Source organism: Sus scrofa, chromosome 1, assembly GCF_054392235.1.
Source record: "Sus scrofa isolate SSC_HxYL_T2T_F1_AM1 chromosome 1, Sscrofa_HxYL_maternal_Yorkshire_Landrace_v2.0, whole genome shotgun sequence".
NCBI classification, from domain to species: Eukaryota; Metazoa; Chordata; class Mammalia; order Artiodactyla; family Suidae; genus Sus; species Sus scrofa.
The window spans coordinates 71524062-71541381 of NC_139383.1; the positions used below are offsets into that span (position 1 = coordinate 71524062).

The following is a 17320-nucleotide window of genomic DNA, read 5'->3' on the forward strand; positions in this document are numbered from 1 at the left end:
TTCATCTGAGTAATTTGGGACACTGGAGTAATAGCCCAAAACATAAAAATGTAATGTTCTTTAGATAACATTATATACTAAATATTGAAGACATTTAAAATATTATTACTCAAAGGAGACAGGGTAACATAACTGAAGGACTGACTAGGAAGTTGGAAGACCTGAATTATAGTGCTGGTTTGGCCACTTTCTCCTGGTCTTAATTTTGGATGAGTCATTTAATTTCTCTGGGCTTCAGTTTCTTCATTTATAAAAATGTTACATTTAATGATCTCTCTCCCTCCTGTTTCACCTCCAAAACTGTCTTAAAATTCAGAATTAGCTTTTGATTTTTATAGAGTATGGTTTTCTTTTCTCATTCACACTGCTCCTCCTGTTGTAATCCCTACCCTACTCAGAGGTAACAAGCCACAGAAGTCCTACAAGCTATCTTCTAGCTATCCTTCCAGTATTTTCTTTTTGGCCACACCTGCAGCCTATGGGAGTTCCCTGGCCACGGACTGAAGTTGAGCCGCAGATGTGACCTATGTCACAACTGTGGCAATGCTGGATACTTAACCTACTGCATCAGGCTAGGAATGGAACCCGCGCCTCAGCAGTGACCTGTGCCTGGCACGGAGACAACAGCAGATCTTTAACTAGCTGCACCACAGCAGAAACTCCTCCAGCATCTTCTTTGACCATTCCTTGTCATCTGTCATATATTTCAGTCACCATGAACTACTCCGCATTCTCCCTCAATATGCGGAATCTTCCTCTCCTCTGTGTCTTTTACCTGGATACCACACTCACACTCAGAAATTCTCCTCATCTTCCAAAAGCCAGCTCTAATGCCATCTCCTTAGTGGGACCCTCATCCATTTCTCTCAGACTCTGGGAGCACACCTGCAGCATAGCATCTGATGTATCGTATGTGACCACCTGCCCATCTGTTTCTCTCTGGCCCCCAAAAGAGTGTCCTTCTCAAGGACGGAGACTGCATTCTTCAGTCTCTGTATGACATATTACAGGTGCTCAAAAATGCACCTGAATAAATGAATCATCAGGGACATAATCATATCGACTAATTTGTTAGGAATCACTGGCTGAAATAGTAAATTGGATCATTTTAGTATTTTGATGAGAATTAATTTAATCTGCTTCATCAGGGTTAATGGAATGTCCCCTCTCCCCCCAATTTTACTTGAACAATTGTGTCTGGGTAACTGTTTTTGTTCCCATTGTTGCTTTACTGGTCAGAGAAAGTAAACGGCTATTCAAATAATGAGATTTGAAACTCTGGAGTATTTACCATGTGCCAGGCATTATTATAAGTCAAATATCTCTCTCACACACACACCTAATTCTCACTACCTCAGGAGGTGATATTATTCTTACCCTTATTTAACACATGGGGAAACCAAGGTATAGAAAGGTTATCACCCCAGTTTCAGAGTTGGAATGGCTTCAAGGTTCACATTCTCACTCATGGATGGATTTTCTGATATCTGGAAAACCTAAACAACTCATGAACACATACTTAGCTTTATCTAAAGTACATAAGGGTGAGCCTGTGTTCTCAGTTACCTGATCTACTGTTAATTTGTTAATGAAGACTTAATTTTTTGGTATGCTATAGACCTGACAGAGGAGTACTCAGAAGCCCCCCATACAAAGTCCATCTAATGCCAGTTATAGAAAGGTTACATAAAATCTCAGTTAGGTATCTTACCTATAGTTAACATTCCCCTAAGAAGTATCATATGAAGGTGAAGAGTAGTTGGAAGAACCAACCCAATGGCAAAAAAAATATTTGCTACATGAAACACTAGATGATGTATCTCTCGCCAGTTTTCGCAGGTGGTCTCATTGGAAGGCACAGGTGTGATACTTCCTAACTCAGGTGTGAAACCTATGGCTGTTGATTCTGCCAATGGGCTGGACTCGGTGTAATTCATCTTGAAAATTCCTATAAAAACAAACAAAAGGAAGATAAAAAAATGACAGCTGTATTTTATCACCCCAATGGGTGTTACACCAAATTATTTCTGTGACCTAAATGTTAATGAATAGATTTCTCTGGTGTTTATGAATTAGGCCCAGGTTCAAATCCCGGCTCTGTCACATTTTAAATATATCCTTATCAGTTAATGATAATACTTCACTGACTTTATGATTAAATGAAATATATAAAATACTTAGCATAGTGTACTACTATTCCTTGACATAGATATATGTCTATAGATAGATATATATCTCCATATATTTATATACTTGTATCTAAACGTACTTGGAGGAGAGAGGAATAAGGGAATTAACTAGTCTCAAAGACAAAAACCAATGTTCATAAACCACAGCAATTACAAAGTTATTTATCATAGCTTTCCATCATAGTCCCACTGGTGACACTGACTCCAACCAAACACAGGAAAAATAACTAGAAAAACAGATTTTTTTTCATACTTTCAAAAAAAATTAACACCCTATTATTTACTATTTGAAGGCTTAGGATATTTGGAAGGTTCTAATTTTATGCTGTTGTTAAATCACTATGTAATACATATATACATTCCATGTTCTCGCATATGCACATGGTAAATACATTATTTATTTATAGAGAGTCTCTGTAGAGAGAGACTTTACATTTACTCCTTCTCTACCTGCCTAAAGATCTAAAAATAATAAATAAAAATCTACTTTCTTTCCCATAAAAATTCTAACTGGTAGCATCTCACAAATTGGAAAGTAGTAAATTTCCTTACATGGAGGAGGAGTCGTGAATGTACATTTGCCTACTTAGTATTAGAATCTGTAGCAAATACATTTCAAAGAATATACATTTTACACATGCCTACCTAAGCCTTAATGCAAAGGGCCATTATTTCCTGACTATATGATCTGTCTTTGTTCCCTGGTACTTAAAAAAACTCTTCCTATTATTAATTATACAAATTGGCCCCTGTCAAAAATTATGTAGTTTTACAGAATGTTTGAATTGCTCTGTTTCAGAGAAAGAATTCCAAACAGGGACCCAAAATACCTTTAGATTGAATTTAGAAATATGAATTTCTTTCCAAAGAAGAGTGTGCCATAAGCCTTACTTTTCCATTTTTTTTATTACTAAAAAAAAACAAAACAAAAAAAAACAAAACAAAAAAAAACTAAAGGTTTTAGGTGGTAGAATAAATTGCATTGGGTTGGGCCTTTTGAAAGGATGTTAACAGATTAATGTGAAATAATTCCATATCTCTTAAGATAATGGAAAAACATACATACCCAAATTTATAAATTATGAATGAAATGATCAAGTCAATTAAAGAGCTCTTTCTATAATTCTAAAACAGATCATAAATACGAGAAATAGCTGAATTAGATATAGATTTGGTACAAAAAGGAAAGAAATCATAAAAGTTCAACTACTTTCCAAGTGTTTTTTTCACGTCAGTATACTTGATGTGTATTACATAAGTTATAGGTGCACAATCTAGTGATTTACAATTTTTAAAGGCTATCATTTATAGTTATAATAAAATACTGGCTATATTCCCTTCTTAATCCCCTTCTTTCCAAATGTTTGAGACAATAAAAATATAAGCCTATTGGGATGGGGAGGCATCATTATTTCAAAAACTCAATTTATAAAAAGTTTGTTTTCAAGAACCAAGCCAGACTCAATCTCATCATTTCTTCAGGAGGAAGAATGATATTAAATGTCCTGCAATACTCATGATGTCAACATTAGCTTATGCATTAGCATTATGTAAGCTAATAATAATTACCATTTCTAGGCAGTTTAGAAGGTGCTTTCACTCCCACTGTCCCATTTGTTCCTCTAATTACCCTATGTTCTTTATGGGGCAGGGACAGTGTCACATTCGTCTAGGTATATCCAAGGCCTAGACTCTGCAGAGAATGCCAGAGGCAGACGTGAAAGCCATATGGAAGAAGTTACAAAAGAATGACAAACACTTTTGGAAATTACTTTTCGGTCGCCCCAAACCTCAGTGGTAAAGACAAGAGAGTACCAAGCCTTCCTGAGGTTGAGAGGGTGAGGTTCTATACCACAAGCCCCAGGGAGACACATAAGCCAGGGGAAGTCACTTCTGCTCCTTGGGTCACCTTTTTCCTCGGAATTGAGACAACTGGATATGTTATCTTTGAAAGCCCTCCCAGTTTTACTAGTCTGTGGCTCTAACTCATATTTCTATAGTCAGTTAATGAATACATATTCCCCTTTAGATTCACTTATTACACCTACTGCCAACTAAACCACTGTAATTAAATTTCAAGCTTTTAAAAGTTCTCCAAGTGGCACTAAAGAATTAATTTCTGGTCAAGAGAAATGACAGGAAAACTATGATCTACTAACCCAAGAACCAAGGACACAGTAATATGAATCTTTAAAAGATGAGATAATCCTACAACACATTTTGATGCACCGCAATGTATTAAAAATATATAGTCCATATATTCATTTTATTTTCTCTATGTATTACATATTGCATAGTAATTAACATAATATATGATTCATTTTTGTATGTTTATAACATACAAAGTCTATTATTTACCTATGTATACTTACCTGTGTCTCTATTTTGAAACACCAGTAACCTATTGTCAATAAATATCGATCGGATCTTGCCGATTTCAGCTTCTTTTGACCACTACTTAAAGGAATTATGTGGCTTAAGCTGAACTATCCTTTATGCTGAGAACGAATTGATCTAACAAGGAAAAGTTAGACAGGTAAGTTGACAAACGTTCAGATTAATTTTGACGAAATCAAGGCAAATTTTCTTTCTCCTATTAGTTCCCGGAGTCAAATTCCTTAAAGTCCCTGTTCTAGTAAAGTCCTGTATATCTACTGGTTTTCAAATAGGTGTGTGCAGGGCTGAACAGATAAAGGCGGAACTAACATTAACCCTTCACCAACCTACAGAATTGAAAAAGGTAACAGCGGTGAGCAAAAGTGGTGCTGGTAGACTCGCTCAATTCATTCTGCAATTCTAACTGAACCTTGGCATATCTTCGGAATGGCAAAAGGCATTAAGTTGCTAAGAGTCTTTTCACACTTATTCTTGCCTCAAAGCCAACAGTTTCTGGGACTTGTCCGGCCAGCAACCGGTTTCCTAAAGCCTCAAAAATGAAGGCGCGGGTGGATCACGGGTTCTCCAGCTATCTGCGCTCCCCAGGCGCCCTGTTCACCTTGCTCCTTAATGAGAGAGGGTCAGTGTCAGCTCTTCTTGACCCGAAGCTCTCGGGCTCCGGGGTGTGGGTAGTGAGCGCCTTGACCCACTTCGCATTCCCTGCGCCAAGCCAGGGCGGGCGGTACCGTGCGCCTAGCGGCCCTACAGGGGGCGAGGAGGAGCCGTAGTAGGTTCGCGGACCGGGAGCCCCGGGAGCCTCGCCGGGAGAGGAAAGGCCAGGCTCATCCACGGCTTGAGGGCAGCAGAGCGCGGGAATGGCCACCCGATGAGGCCGGAGCGCCCGAGGACGCTGGCGCTGTCAGACCCGAGTGGCGGCAGCTGACACCTGAGGGTCTCTGAGGGCGAAGCCCAAAACCGGGGTGAAGGGCGGCTTCCAAGGACAGGGAACCCCGGGAAGGCGCGGCTAGAAAGGCGAGGGCGGGGATCCCGGCGGCCGAGGCTTGGAAAACAGGCAGCCGCTGCCCGGGAGTGCAAAGTTGCTCCCAACCGAGCAGGGATCCAACTTTCGGTTCCCGATTTAGCCGGGGGAGAGCTGGGCTGCAAACAGCCGGGCGCGCTGGGGGAGCCGCCGACAGCTGCGCCTCCCGCTCCTTACCTGGCTAGTCCCTGGAGCAGAGCCTGGGCGGCGCTGGCCAAAGTTTGGGGAGTCAGCGGCGGGACGCGAGGGACACGGACGCGACGGCTCGACGGGCGCCAGACGCGAAAGCCTCGGCGGATCCGCGGGTCAGAAGGCTGCTGCGCGGATGCCGGGTCCCAGCGCTGGCAGCGGCTTTGACTAAAATAGGCATAGCGGAGACCGCAGCCAGGGCTGGGGCCGCACCGCGCACGCGCCCGGCGCCCCGGCGCCCCCCGGCGGGCGGAGTCCCCGGCCTTGGCCAGGACTCCCCGCCCGGCTCTTCCAAGTCGCCGCCGCGTCTGCACAAGCGTGGTACATTTGAAACACCCGCTTCTTTCTTTCCTGGTTTCCTCCCTACTTCTCGGTTCTGTCCTTGTTTGGGCATGAGTGGGGGGCGAGGAACGTTTTGGGGTCAGCGGCGTTGGTTGCTCATCTCCGCGGGGATAACTCGAGCAACAGGGTTCTCGCAGAGAGAGCAATCAGGAATAGAAGAACTAGATCCTTCTTTTCCCCACAAAATCAAACGACCCATTCGCACAATTCCTTTCTGGGACAAACGCCAGCATCTCCGCACAAGCCGGAAGAACCGGGAGAGTGCGCAATCGGCGTCCGAGCATGGCAGCGAAGGTTGGCCGTTTGGTCCACAGGGACGCGGGACAGCGCCTCCGGGGACCCGGCAAGGAGCGGGAGCAAGCCAGCCCTGCTGCTGCAGGGGCACTTGGAAGGGCGCGTCGACCTGAGCCACGGTTTTATTTCCATAGAAGGAGGATACTTATCCGAAATTTACATTCTCGTGGAGGCGCCTGGCCCTCAGCTGTAGGCAAAGCTCCATCTGAATCTGGCACGTGTGTTTGGCATTGAAAACCAAGGTATGAAAGTATGGTCCAATCCATCATTACTTTTATAGAGGATCGTTCTTTTGGGTGAGGAATGCTGGGTGAATTAATGAAGAATTGGTATAGGGGAGGAGTTGGAGGACAAAAGAGTAAGTAAGGTTAGCTAGGCATTCAGTTTCCAGCCAGAAGTGTCCCGTGGACGGATAGAATTTGTGCTGATTATAAGAAGATGAGGTTTTTCCTGCGTGCCAAACATGACCTAAAGACCACAAGTACGTTATAAAGTGAGTACCTGGGTGTGCACACGCGCCAAGTCTGTCTAGTGGAGAAGCAGCGTCTTCAAGAACCTGGGCGATAGTGCTGCACAGGCCAGGTTTGAATCCTGCCTCTGCTACCAACTGACTGTGTGACCTTGGGGAAGTTACGTGGCTTTTCTGTGTCTGTTTCCTCTTGTGTTGAGGACTAAATGGCTAGATATATATAAGAGGCTTAGAATGGTGTGTGGTACATAGTAAATTCTATGTATGTGAATATATATTCTACTTACAAAGCTCTGTCTCTCACATTTGAAATTTGCTCTAACGGCCCAAGATTCATTTTCAAGGCTGCTTCTTCAGAGTCTTTTTCTTTTTAGCTGCTTGGCCAGCCATTTTGATAGCTACCACTACGTACATATTAAGTAAGGTTTAGTAATAAATGTGCATAAATCTATCTTTGCATGGATATTTGAGGATGGCTTATAATGACAAACACTGGAAATAATCTAAATTCTAACTATAGGGGACTAAGTAAATTATAGGACATCCAAACAATCTTGTTCTAAGCAGCCATTAAAATTGATTTATAAACAGATATTAGAGACATAATAACATCTGCTAATTATATAGAACAGAGGTTAGCAAACTCTGGCTCAAAGGCCTAGTCCACTGCCGATTTTTGCACAGCTCATGAGCTAAAATGGTTTTTACATTTTTTAATGGTCCAAATCACCAAAAGAAGAGTATTTCATGACATGTGAAAACGATATGAAACTCAAATTCACTGTCCATAAAGTTTAACTGGAACCCAGCCCCACGCTCGTTCATTTATGGCTGCTTTTGTGCCAAAAGGCAGCATTGAGGAGTTGTGGCAGAAACTATATGAACTTGCAAGGCCTAAAATATTTACAATCTGGGTCTTTACTGAAAAAAAGTGTACTGCCCCTTGATAGAGGATGTATTTTGTGCCAGGCAGTATTATACATGGTTCAGATATATTAAGCCATTGAATCCTCATGGAAAACTCTGTGAAGAAGTAGCTTCTGTTATTAATCTCCATTTTATAGCCAGGAAACTAAGATAACAGCAAGGTCGAGTAGGCTGCTCAGGCTCACACAGCTAGTGAGAAGCTGGGCCAGGATGTTAACCGGGCAGTGTAGTTCTGGAACTTACACTCTCGTCCGCTACCTATATAGTTTCTGCCACCTTCTATCACTGCCTACACTGCCTCCTGTACAAAGATGTTAAATAGAAAAAGGCAAGTTACAAGAGTGAGAAGAACATGACAACTCATCCATGATGTTAAAAGACTAAAATGCTTATGTTCCTTGCCTCAGAGTGTTGAGATTATAAATGATTTTTCATTTTTCCCTCCTTCCTTCCTTTCCACCTTCTCCCCCTCTCTCTTATCTCCCTCCTTTCTTCTCTCCCGTCCTTCCTCTCTCCCTCTTCATCTTCTAACTTCTGCTCTTCCTCCTGCTTCTTTTTTAAATTGAAGTATAGTTGATTTACAATGCCGTGTTAATTTCTGCTGTACAGCAAAGTGATTCAGTTATACATATATCTATTTATACATTTTTAAAGTATATATATATAGAGAGAGAGACAGACAGACAGAGAGAGGGAGAGACAGAGAGTCCTTTTAGGGCCACACTCGCCCTAAATGGAAGTTCCCGGGCTAGGATTGAATTGGAGCTGCAGCTGCCGGCCTGCACCACAGCCACAGCAATGTGGGATCTGAGCCATGTCTGTGACCTGTGCCTCGGCTCATGGCAATGCTGGATCCTTGACTGACTGAGCGGAGCCAGGGATCAAACCTGCATCCTCAGGGATACTAGTTGGGTTCGTTATCACTGAGCCACAGTGGGAACGCCATATTCTTTTCCATTATGGTTAAATCTCAGAATATTGAATATAGTTCCCTGTGCTGTACAGTAGGACCTTGTTTATCCATTCTATGTGTAATAGTTTGCATCTGCTAATCCCAAACTCTCTGTCCATCCCTCCACCACCCCCTCCTCCTGCTTCTTCTGTTTAATTTTCTATGATGATTACATGTTACTTTTGTAATAATTTAAACTCATATTTACTAAAATTGTAGAGCCCAGTTCTGGCTTTGCAGACTGGAATATCAGACTCCAGAGGTGCGGTTATGGAGTCAGCTCTTAGAGGATGAACTCACTCCTTACGGGACAGGTTAAGATCTAAGGCATTTAGATCCTTTCAAGATCGTGCACTTTTATGAAAAGAGTACTGGATTCAGTATCGTAAGACTTGCATCCCGAACTTGGATAGAGTCTGCTTTGGCTGAGTCTGTGTTCCACAGAGACAGGAGACTGAACTAAAGCTCTCCCCTACGTGACTATAACCCATTTAAGGATTAAAAGCATACATTTTATGTTTAAATTTCTCATCATTGATATATGAGTACCAGTTCTATAAAATGAAAAGTAAGAATTCTAGACATAAAAACTCAGGTTTGGGAGTGCCCTAGTCTCCCTGGTGTCCTCCTGCTGCTCAGATTGAACGATTCTGAGCACTATTTGAAAACGAATGTGAGGCAAGAAGGTAACTTGCATCGAAGCGTAGAATGAAAAGGATATGAAGCATAAATAACAAAATACAGGGCAGCCTGTCTCCTCTGCAAGAGTGCCAGCTAGTACAGCTTAGATTGACATAAACAGTTACTTCTACCTTTATTTCTCTATGGACATCTTAGTTTGCTTTTATAACTTGGACATAACCATGATGAGATTTCCAAGTTCAGACAGAATAAACTCTGTGAAAATAAAACAAGACCTGAGGGAGTCACTGGTTTTGAAAGTGTATAGCATTACTTTCCTCATCTCTATCTGCCCATGGTTTACATCAGTGTAGACTTTCTTTTGTATGTTAGTCCCAATTGCACAGAGACCGTGGCTTCTTCTGGTATGGTCTCATAGCAGAGAGTTCTGATCACCTATTAAACAGTGATTTGATTAGATTTTTTTTTCTTTTTAAAATTTTTTATTTTATTGCCATATAGTCGATTTACAATGTTGTATTAGTTTCTGCTGTAGAGCAAAGTTAGTTATATATATGTGTGTATGTGTGCATTCTTTTCATATTCTTTTCCATTACGGTTTATCACAGGATATTGCATATAGTTTCTTGTGCTATACAATAGAACCTTCTTGTTTATCTATTCTACATATAATAGTTTGCACCTGCTAATCCCAAACTCCCAATCCATCCCTCCCCTACCCCCTTGCCTCCTTGGCAATCATAAGTCTGTTTTCTATGTCTATGAGTCTGTTTCTGTTTGGTAGGTAAGTTCATTTGTGCCGTATTTTAGATTACACATATAAGTCACATCATATGGTATTTGTCTTTTTTTTTCAGACTTCACTTAGTATGATAACCTCTAGGACCATCTATGTTGCTGCAAATGGCATTATTTCATTCTTTTTTATGGCTGAGTAATATTCCATCATATATATATGTGCATTACATCTTCTTCATCCCTTTGTAGATGGACATTTAGATTGCTTCTATGTCTTGGCTATTGTAATTTTTTTTTTTGTCTTTTTTTTTTTGCTATTCCTTTGGGCCGCTCCCGCGGCATATGGAGGTTCCCAGGCTAGGGGTCTAATCGGAGCTGTAGCCGCCCGCCTACGCCAGAGCCACAGCAACGCGGGATCCGAGCCGCGTCTGCAACCTACACCACAGCTCAGGGCAATGCGGGATCGTTAACCCACTGAGCAAGGGCAGGGACCGAACCTGCAACCTCATGGTTCCTAGTCGGATTCGTTAACCACTGCGCCATGATGGGAACTCCCCTTGGCTATTGTAATTAGTACTGCAATGAACACAAGGGTGCATGCATCTTTTCGAATTTTTTTTGGAGGGGGAGCATATGCCCAAGAGTAGGATTGTTGGATCACATGGCAACTCTGTCTTTAGTATTTTGAGGAACCTCCATACTGTTCTCCATAGTGGCTGCACAAATTTACATTCTTACCAACAATGTAGGAGAGTTTCCTTTTGATTAGATTCTTTCTGCACCTTAGCTTATCATGTTATTAAATGTTACATTAACTTTTTCATTGACCTGTTCGACAACCAACTTTATTAGCTCTATTAAAATTTATTTTCCTTTTTAAAAAAATTAATAGACTTGGTTTTGTTAGAGCAGTTTTAGGTTCATAGATGATTAAGCAGATAGTAGAGAAAGCTCCTATATACCCCCTTTTTCCTCAGTTCACAGATCCCCCAATTATTAACATCTTGCATTAGCATGATAACATGTGTCATGATTAAAGAACCCATATTGTTACATAATTATTAACGAAAGTTTACATTAGGGTCTGTCTTTGTGTTGTACAGTTCTTTGGGTTTTGCCAAATGTATTTGTCACGTATCCACCGGTGAAATAAATAAGGAATATATATTTGGTATCTTCTCCCAGTTCCTGAAGCAGCGTTCCTAAAACCCTGTAATTTCCTGACTGACTGGGTGCTAGGAGAATCTTTTGTTCTAATATCTAGTCTTTCATCCCCAATTCCTGACATAGGGCTCCTTCATAATTTCCTGAGTAATGGGGTGATAGGAGAACCTTACACAGAGCTTCCTTAATGCCTTGGAAATTCCTGGGTGACAGGAGTGTGTTTTGTTCTAAGGAGGTGACTCTGAGTGGGCCTCTGAATAGCTTCAGAATGGGGCCACATCACCAGAAAGACCAAGCCACAAAGCTTGGAACTTTCATCCACCCTCCATCCTCAGGGGGAGGGAGAGAGGCTGGAGATTGAGTTAATAATCAATCATGCTGACATGATGAAGCTTATAAAAAAAAAATCCATAAACTAAGGGGTTTTGAGAGCTTGGGTTGGTGAATACAGCCATGTGCTGGGAGGGTGGCACACCCCAGCTCCACGGGACAGAGGTTCTTGCACTGGGGAACATTCTGCACCTTGCTCTATGTACCTCTTCATCTGGATGTTCATATACATCCTTTATAATACACTGGTCTACATGTTTCCCTCAGTTCTTTGAGTTTTTACTGCAAATTATCAAGCCAGAGGACAAAGTTGTGGGAGTTATAGCCGAGTCAGAATGAAGTATGAACCTGGTGGGCCCATTACTTCTGACGGGCATCCAAAGTGGGGGCAGTCTTATGTCACTGAGACCTTGTGTGGTGTCTGCGCTAACTCTGGGTAGTTAGAATCAGAATTGAATTGTAGGACACCCTTTTGGTATCTGGAAGTTGGAGAAGGGGTTGGTGGTAGAAAACCCCCACACATTTGTTGTCTGAAGTGTTGTGAGTACAGGAAGCAGAGTTTCTTTTTCTTCTTTTTTTAAGTAATGCCATGTAGCCACCATTACAGTGTCATACCTAATAATTTCACTGCCGTAAAAATCCCTGTGCTTCCCCTGTCCAACCCTTTTCTTCCTCACCTCCCTAACTTCTGGCAGCCACCAAATTTTTTTTTTTTTTTTTTTTTTTTTTTTTTTTTTTTTTTTGCTGTCTACATACTGTTGCCCTTTCCAGAATGTCATATAGTTGGCCTCATACAGAATACTGACCTTTCAGACTGGCTTCTTTCACTAAAATTTTCATTTTGGCTTCTTCCATGTCTTTTTGTGTTTTGATAGGTCATTTTTTAAATCACTGAATAATATTCCATTGTGTGCATGTACCACAGTTTGTTTCTCCATTCAACATCTTACGAACATCTTGGTTTCTTCCAGTTTGGCAATTATGACTAAAACTGCTATAAACACATGTGGTAGGTTTTTGTCTGCCCATGTTTTGAGCTCATTTGGGTAAATGCGAAGGAGTGCGATTGCTAGATTGCATGATTAGACCCTGTTAGCTTTGTAGGAAGCTGCCACATGGTCTTCCAAAGTGGCTGTACACCATTTTCCAGTCCCAGTAGCAATGGACGAGAATTACTGTTGCTCCACATTCTTGCTAGCATTTGATACAATCAGTTTGTGGATTTTAGCCATTCTAATAGGTACTGCTTTTTGCTTAGACTGACTCACTTTGTTAATTTGTTCAAAATAACTGAAGAGGTTATGCACTGAACAGGTTTATATCTTGGCTAAATAAAAAACAGGAAATAACAAAGCGAAGAGGTATAATCTTTCATATTATTGCATCCAAAAGACCCACAGTCTAAAAAAATGGTAAAACACTGTCTAAATATTTCTAATATTAAATTTAAGGAGAGGCTCCCTTAAAATTTGAGTGATATTTGAGTCATTGAACAATGAGTTTTTATCCAAAATGGTTCAACCCTTAAAAGAAACAAAACCTAACTAAAACTCAAAAAAGTGACCCAGTCCTGGAGTTCCCATTGTGGCTCAGCAGTAACGAACCCAACTAGGATCCATGAAGATATGGGTTGATCCCTGGCCTCACTCAGATCTTGCGTTGCTGTGAGCTGTGGTGTAGGTCAGCAGCTGTAGCTCTGATTGGACCACTAGCCTGGGAACTTCCACATGCCACGGGTGCAGCCCTAAAAAAAAAAGTGACCCAGTCCTTTAAGAGGACAGTAATTATTAAGGTAGTCAAAAGAGTGAGGGATTTGGAATTAGCAGCTGGGTTTGAACCATGGTTTTATATTTAATAAACTGGGCAAAGTCAAATCACTTATTAAACTTTTCTGAGCATCAATTTCTTGTCTGCAAAAATAATTCTTAGGGAGTTCCTGTTGTGGCTCAGGGGAAATGAATCTGACTGGTATCCATGAGGACGCAGTTTTTATCCCTGGTCTCGCTCAGTGGGTTAAGGATCTGGTGTTGCCATGAGCTGTGGTGTAGGTTGCAGATGCAGCTCGGATCCTGTGTTGCTGTGGCTGTGGTGTAGGCTGGTGACTACAGTTCCAGTTTGACCTCTAGCCTGGAGACCTCCATATGCCTCGGGTGCCGCCCTAAAAAAGACAAAACAAAACAAAACAATTCTTAGTTTACAGGATTATCTTGATCTTTAGAAACTATGTTTTAAAAAATGCCTGGCATCCAACTTTGGTAGCTTAACCATATTTCTTTTTACTCCACTTACGAGTGTTCTGCACATGATACGCAATCAATAAAAATTATTAGAATTTCCATCATCAAAACTCCCGTTTGATGAAATAGTTGAAATAGTCTAACACCTGAAATAAAAATGTAGTTTCATCTTCTATGTATTTGCTTGTTTTAAATAGCTGAACGTAGCATATGCAAGACTTGAGATTTCAAACCAAATTTGTAGATTGGAAGACTTTGGCTAATGCTAAAATATCCAGTGGTTTGGGATTTCCCTGGAGTAGCCAGAAATGAGATAGTGGCTTCAAAAGCAAATTCATAAAATATGCAATAGTATAGATTCTTGAAAGTGGGCACTTGACAGAACTAAGTTACAGTAATTCACTGTTTTGGAATTTGACAGAAATGTGTGCACAGTGACTATGGTCAGAAACTAAAAGCCTGATATTTCCTCTATTCTTCCTCATGTAACTTTCCTTCTAAAACAGAAGAGTCACATTTGCGAATTATTTGTTTAAAACATTAAAATAACAAAGGCCATAGATGAAGAATTTAATAGGATTTTCTAACCATTCTGATGGTAATTTCTAAGAGAAAGAAGTTAATATAAGCAACTAAGCATAACAGAATCATATTTTTTTTTTTTCTAAAGTGGGAAAAGAGGATCAGGGAAGTAGCTCTGAATTCACAGTCATTCCCAGAGAAGCCTCAAAGCCGGGCCCATGTTGGATTCTCAAAACAAAAATGAATCCCAGGCCCAGGCAGATCCCTCCCCAACCCCCAGAGAAGCAGGTTCAAAAGTCTTGCACTGTTGAAGGAAGGGGGGACTTCCTTCCAGGGCCTGAGCATGGGCTCTTGTCTAACACTGGGAAGTGTCTGAGGAGATGCATGTGCTGATGAAGCAAAAGACTTTATTCGGAAGAGGCTCCTGGGCAGAGAGCAGCAAGGTCAGGGAACCCAGGAGAATTCTCTGCCACGTGGCTTGCAGCCTCAGATGGTATGGGAATGGTATTAGTTTCAGGTGGTCTCTGGGCAATTATCCAGCTCGTGTCCATATTTGGTCTGGCTCAGGGCCCTTCCTGGTGGTGCACCTCTCAGCCAAGAGGGATTCCAGGGAGGCTGTGAGGGCTTCAGGAAGGTTGATAGGACACACTACGGACTGGGGTCTCCTTCAGCCCCTCCCGAATTCTCTGAGTTAGTTTTCAGCAGCACCACCACCAGCAGCAGCAGCACCAGCAGCACCAACACCAGCAGCAGCAGCAGCAGCACCAGCAGCAGCAACACCACCAGCAGCAGCACCAGTACCACCATGTTCCTTATCGGCACCTCCTCTTGTGAGACAGTGTGCAGGCAAGTGGTTATTATTGCACCTGACCAAGACAGGTGGTTCCCATTAATGGTTTCCTAACAGCACCACCCACTGTAAAGACCTCTCGTGTTTTGTTCTTTCCCTTTTAGGAAATTCCAGAAATTCACAGACCCTTGAAGCCTGTCTCTGAATCCCACTTTAAGCACCTCTGCTTTTGTTAGGGAACCATTGACTGAAAGCTCCTACCTTGGGCAGGCATGATAATAACTGCTTGCATGAGTTGTCTCATAACTGGAGGACCCAATAAAGAACATGGTGCTGCCCTGAAAACTAACCAGGAGGATTTGGGAGGGGCCCGTAGGAGAGAGGAGACGACCAACCTCCCAGAATCCTTGGCGCTGGAATCCATGTTGGCCGAGAGATGCCAGTGCTGCCAGGAAGGGCTCTGACTCGGACCAATATAAGCCAAGCAAGATGATTGGCCAGAGACAACCTGAAACTAACCTCATTATCTGAGGCTGCAAGCAACTGGTTCCCTTACCCTACTGCTCTCCTCCCAGGAGCCCCTTCCCAGAAAAGTCTTTTGCTTTGTCAGTAGGTATGTCTCCCTCAGACAGTTCATTTTCGAGTGTTAGACAAGAGCCCACGCTCGGGCCTTGAAAAGGCCTCCCCCTTCCTGCAACACTTTTAGAGAAGAGAAATGCTACAGCTCTGAAGATGATGCTTTTAAAGGTACTGTTTCTTAGTGTATAAATAACTCCTTTACATGATTAATTTGGTGATTAGAAAGGAAAAAGTGTTAATGATAGAAAAATAACTCGACAATTTTTAATAACACGTAATTTTGAATGTATAGATAAGATTTTGATTGAAAGTGAAGCCAGGGCGTAGCTTTTAATCTATATCTGGTGAAAGCAGAGCTTTCAATCATGGAGTTTCTACTGAGCGATATCAATCTGTTATGTAATTAATCCTTAAAAAAAAAAAAAAAGCTGGTTTTGGAAGACTGATAATAGCCAGCCCAGTGATTGACATTGGCTAGAAACAAAACCCCAAAGCAACGCATTATAAAGATGGAATAATAAAATAAAACTGGGAATAATGATGCTGCCATCCAGCATTAATTGATGTGCAAAAGTACTCAGAGTTCCCAGGAGAAAGGAATTATTTAAATGCAAATTTTTATTACTACGACTACGTAAATTGTTGTAATAAATCCATGAAAATAAGATACCTCACTGGCTTGATGCATATATTAAAACTAATAAAATATTTATGAGCCACACAACAGCAACTTTATCATTTGGCATAAAAATGGTAAACAAGATGAGTCATTACTTTAGTCCAAGATCAAACATATTTAGTAAAATTAGGCCCACATAAAGTGATGACAATGATGTCTGGTTTGAAGACTATGGCGACCCCACATAGGAGAAAAAAAAAAATGACATGATTTGAAAAGATGCAGATTTGACTGTCACCGCCTCTCTTTAGAGCATGGGAAAAACTGAAGTACTTGGGAATTCCTTAATATTTATTACATCGACTACATCACTTTAAGTTATCCAGAGAGAAGTATAATGAATATAAGCTCAGAAAATGGCATCTGAAAGCAGCAGAGCGTTCCAACGTGAGTCAGGAAATCTTGTAGATGATGTCATTTGCTTAATGAGTGCATAAAACCAAGAAAATAGATGCTGAGCGGAAAAAAACATCTAGTAGAAAATATTACTGTTAATGACCATTGTAATATGCCATATGATGAAGTCATTAAAAATACCTTGACATTCATACCGACATCATTGATGACTCAGCCTGCTGGCATGTGATTCCCACCTATTTTCAAGTGATATTGCAGAGATGGATTCCCCAGAGCAGTTTGTCTCTGTCTCTATCATGACTTTTCTTACTTGCTGCCTTTAACATATTGACCTACAAGTCCTACTTCTCCTTCAAGGTTGTAAGATTCTGGAGGGTAGGAAGTGTGCTTGATTTATCTTTCATGTCTTCATGGTACCTCACACATGGTTCGTGTATATTTGGGACTCAGTAAATATTAGGTAATGGAATAATGGAGTACATTTGCTTTCACGTATTAGTCTCCA

General features: G+C 41.4%; 1 protein-coding gene and 1 long non-coding RNA gene across 11 annotated transcripts in view; one reads left to right on the forward strand and one right to left on the reverse strand.

Moving 5' to 3' along the window:
- BVES (blood vessel epicardial substance) overlaps positions 1 to 5968 on the reverse strand; it is a 46068-nt gene extending 40100 nt beyond the window's left edge. The window contains exons 1-2 of one of the 2 annotated variants that reach the window (XM_021087483.2): positions 4562 to 5968; positions 1712 to 1948 (exon numbers count right to left, since the gene is read on the reverse strand). In XM_021087483.2, the coding sequence (XP_020943142.1) occupies positions 1712 to 1937 (226 nt within the window). In that variant the 5' untranslated portion in view covers positions 1938 to 1948; positions 4562 to 5968. 2 annotated transcript variants of the gene reach the window in all.
- An 85-nt stretch (positions 5969 to 6053) lies between these two features.
- Positions 6054 to 17320, forward strand: part of LOC106508909 (uncharacterized) — a 156082-nt gene continuing 144815 nt past the window's right edge. For all 9 annotated transcript variants that reach the window (XR_014806494.1, XR_014806507.1, XR_014806506.1 and 6 more), the window contains exon 1: positions 6054 to 6671. This is a non-coding gene — a long non-coding RNA (uncharacterized LOC106508909). The remainder of the gene's footprint in view (positions 6672 to 17320) is intronic.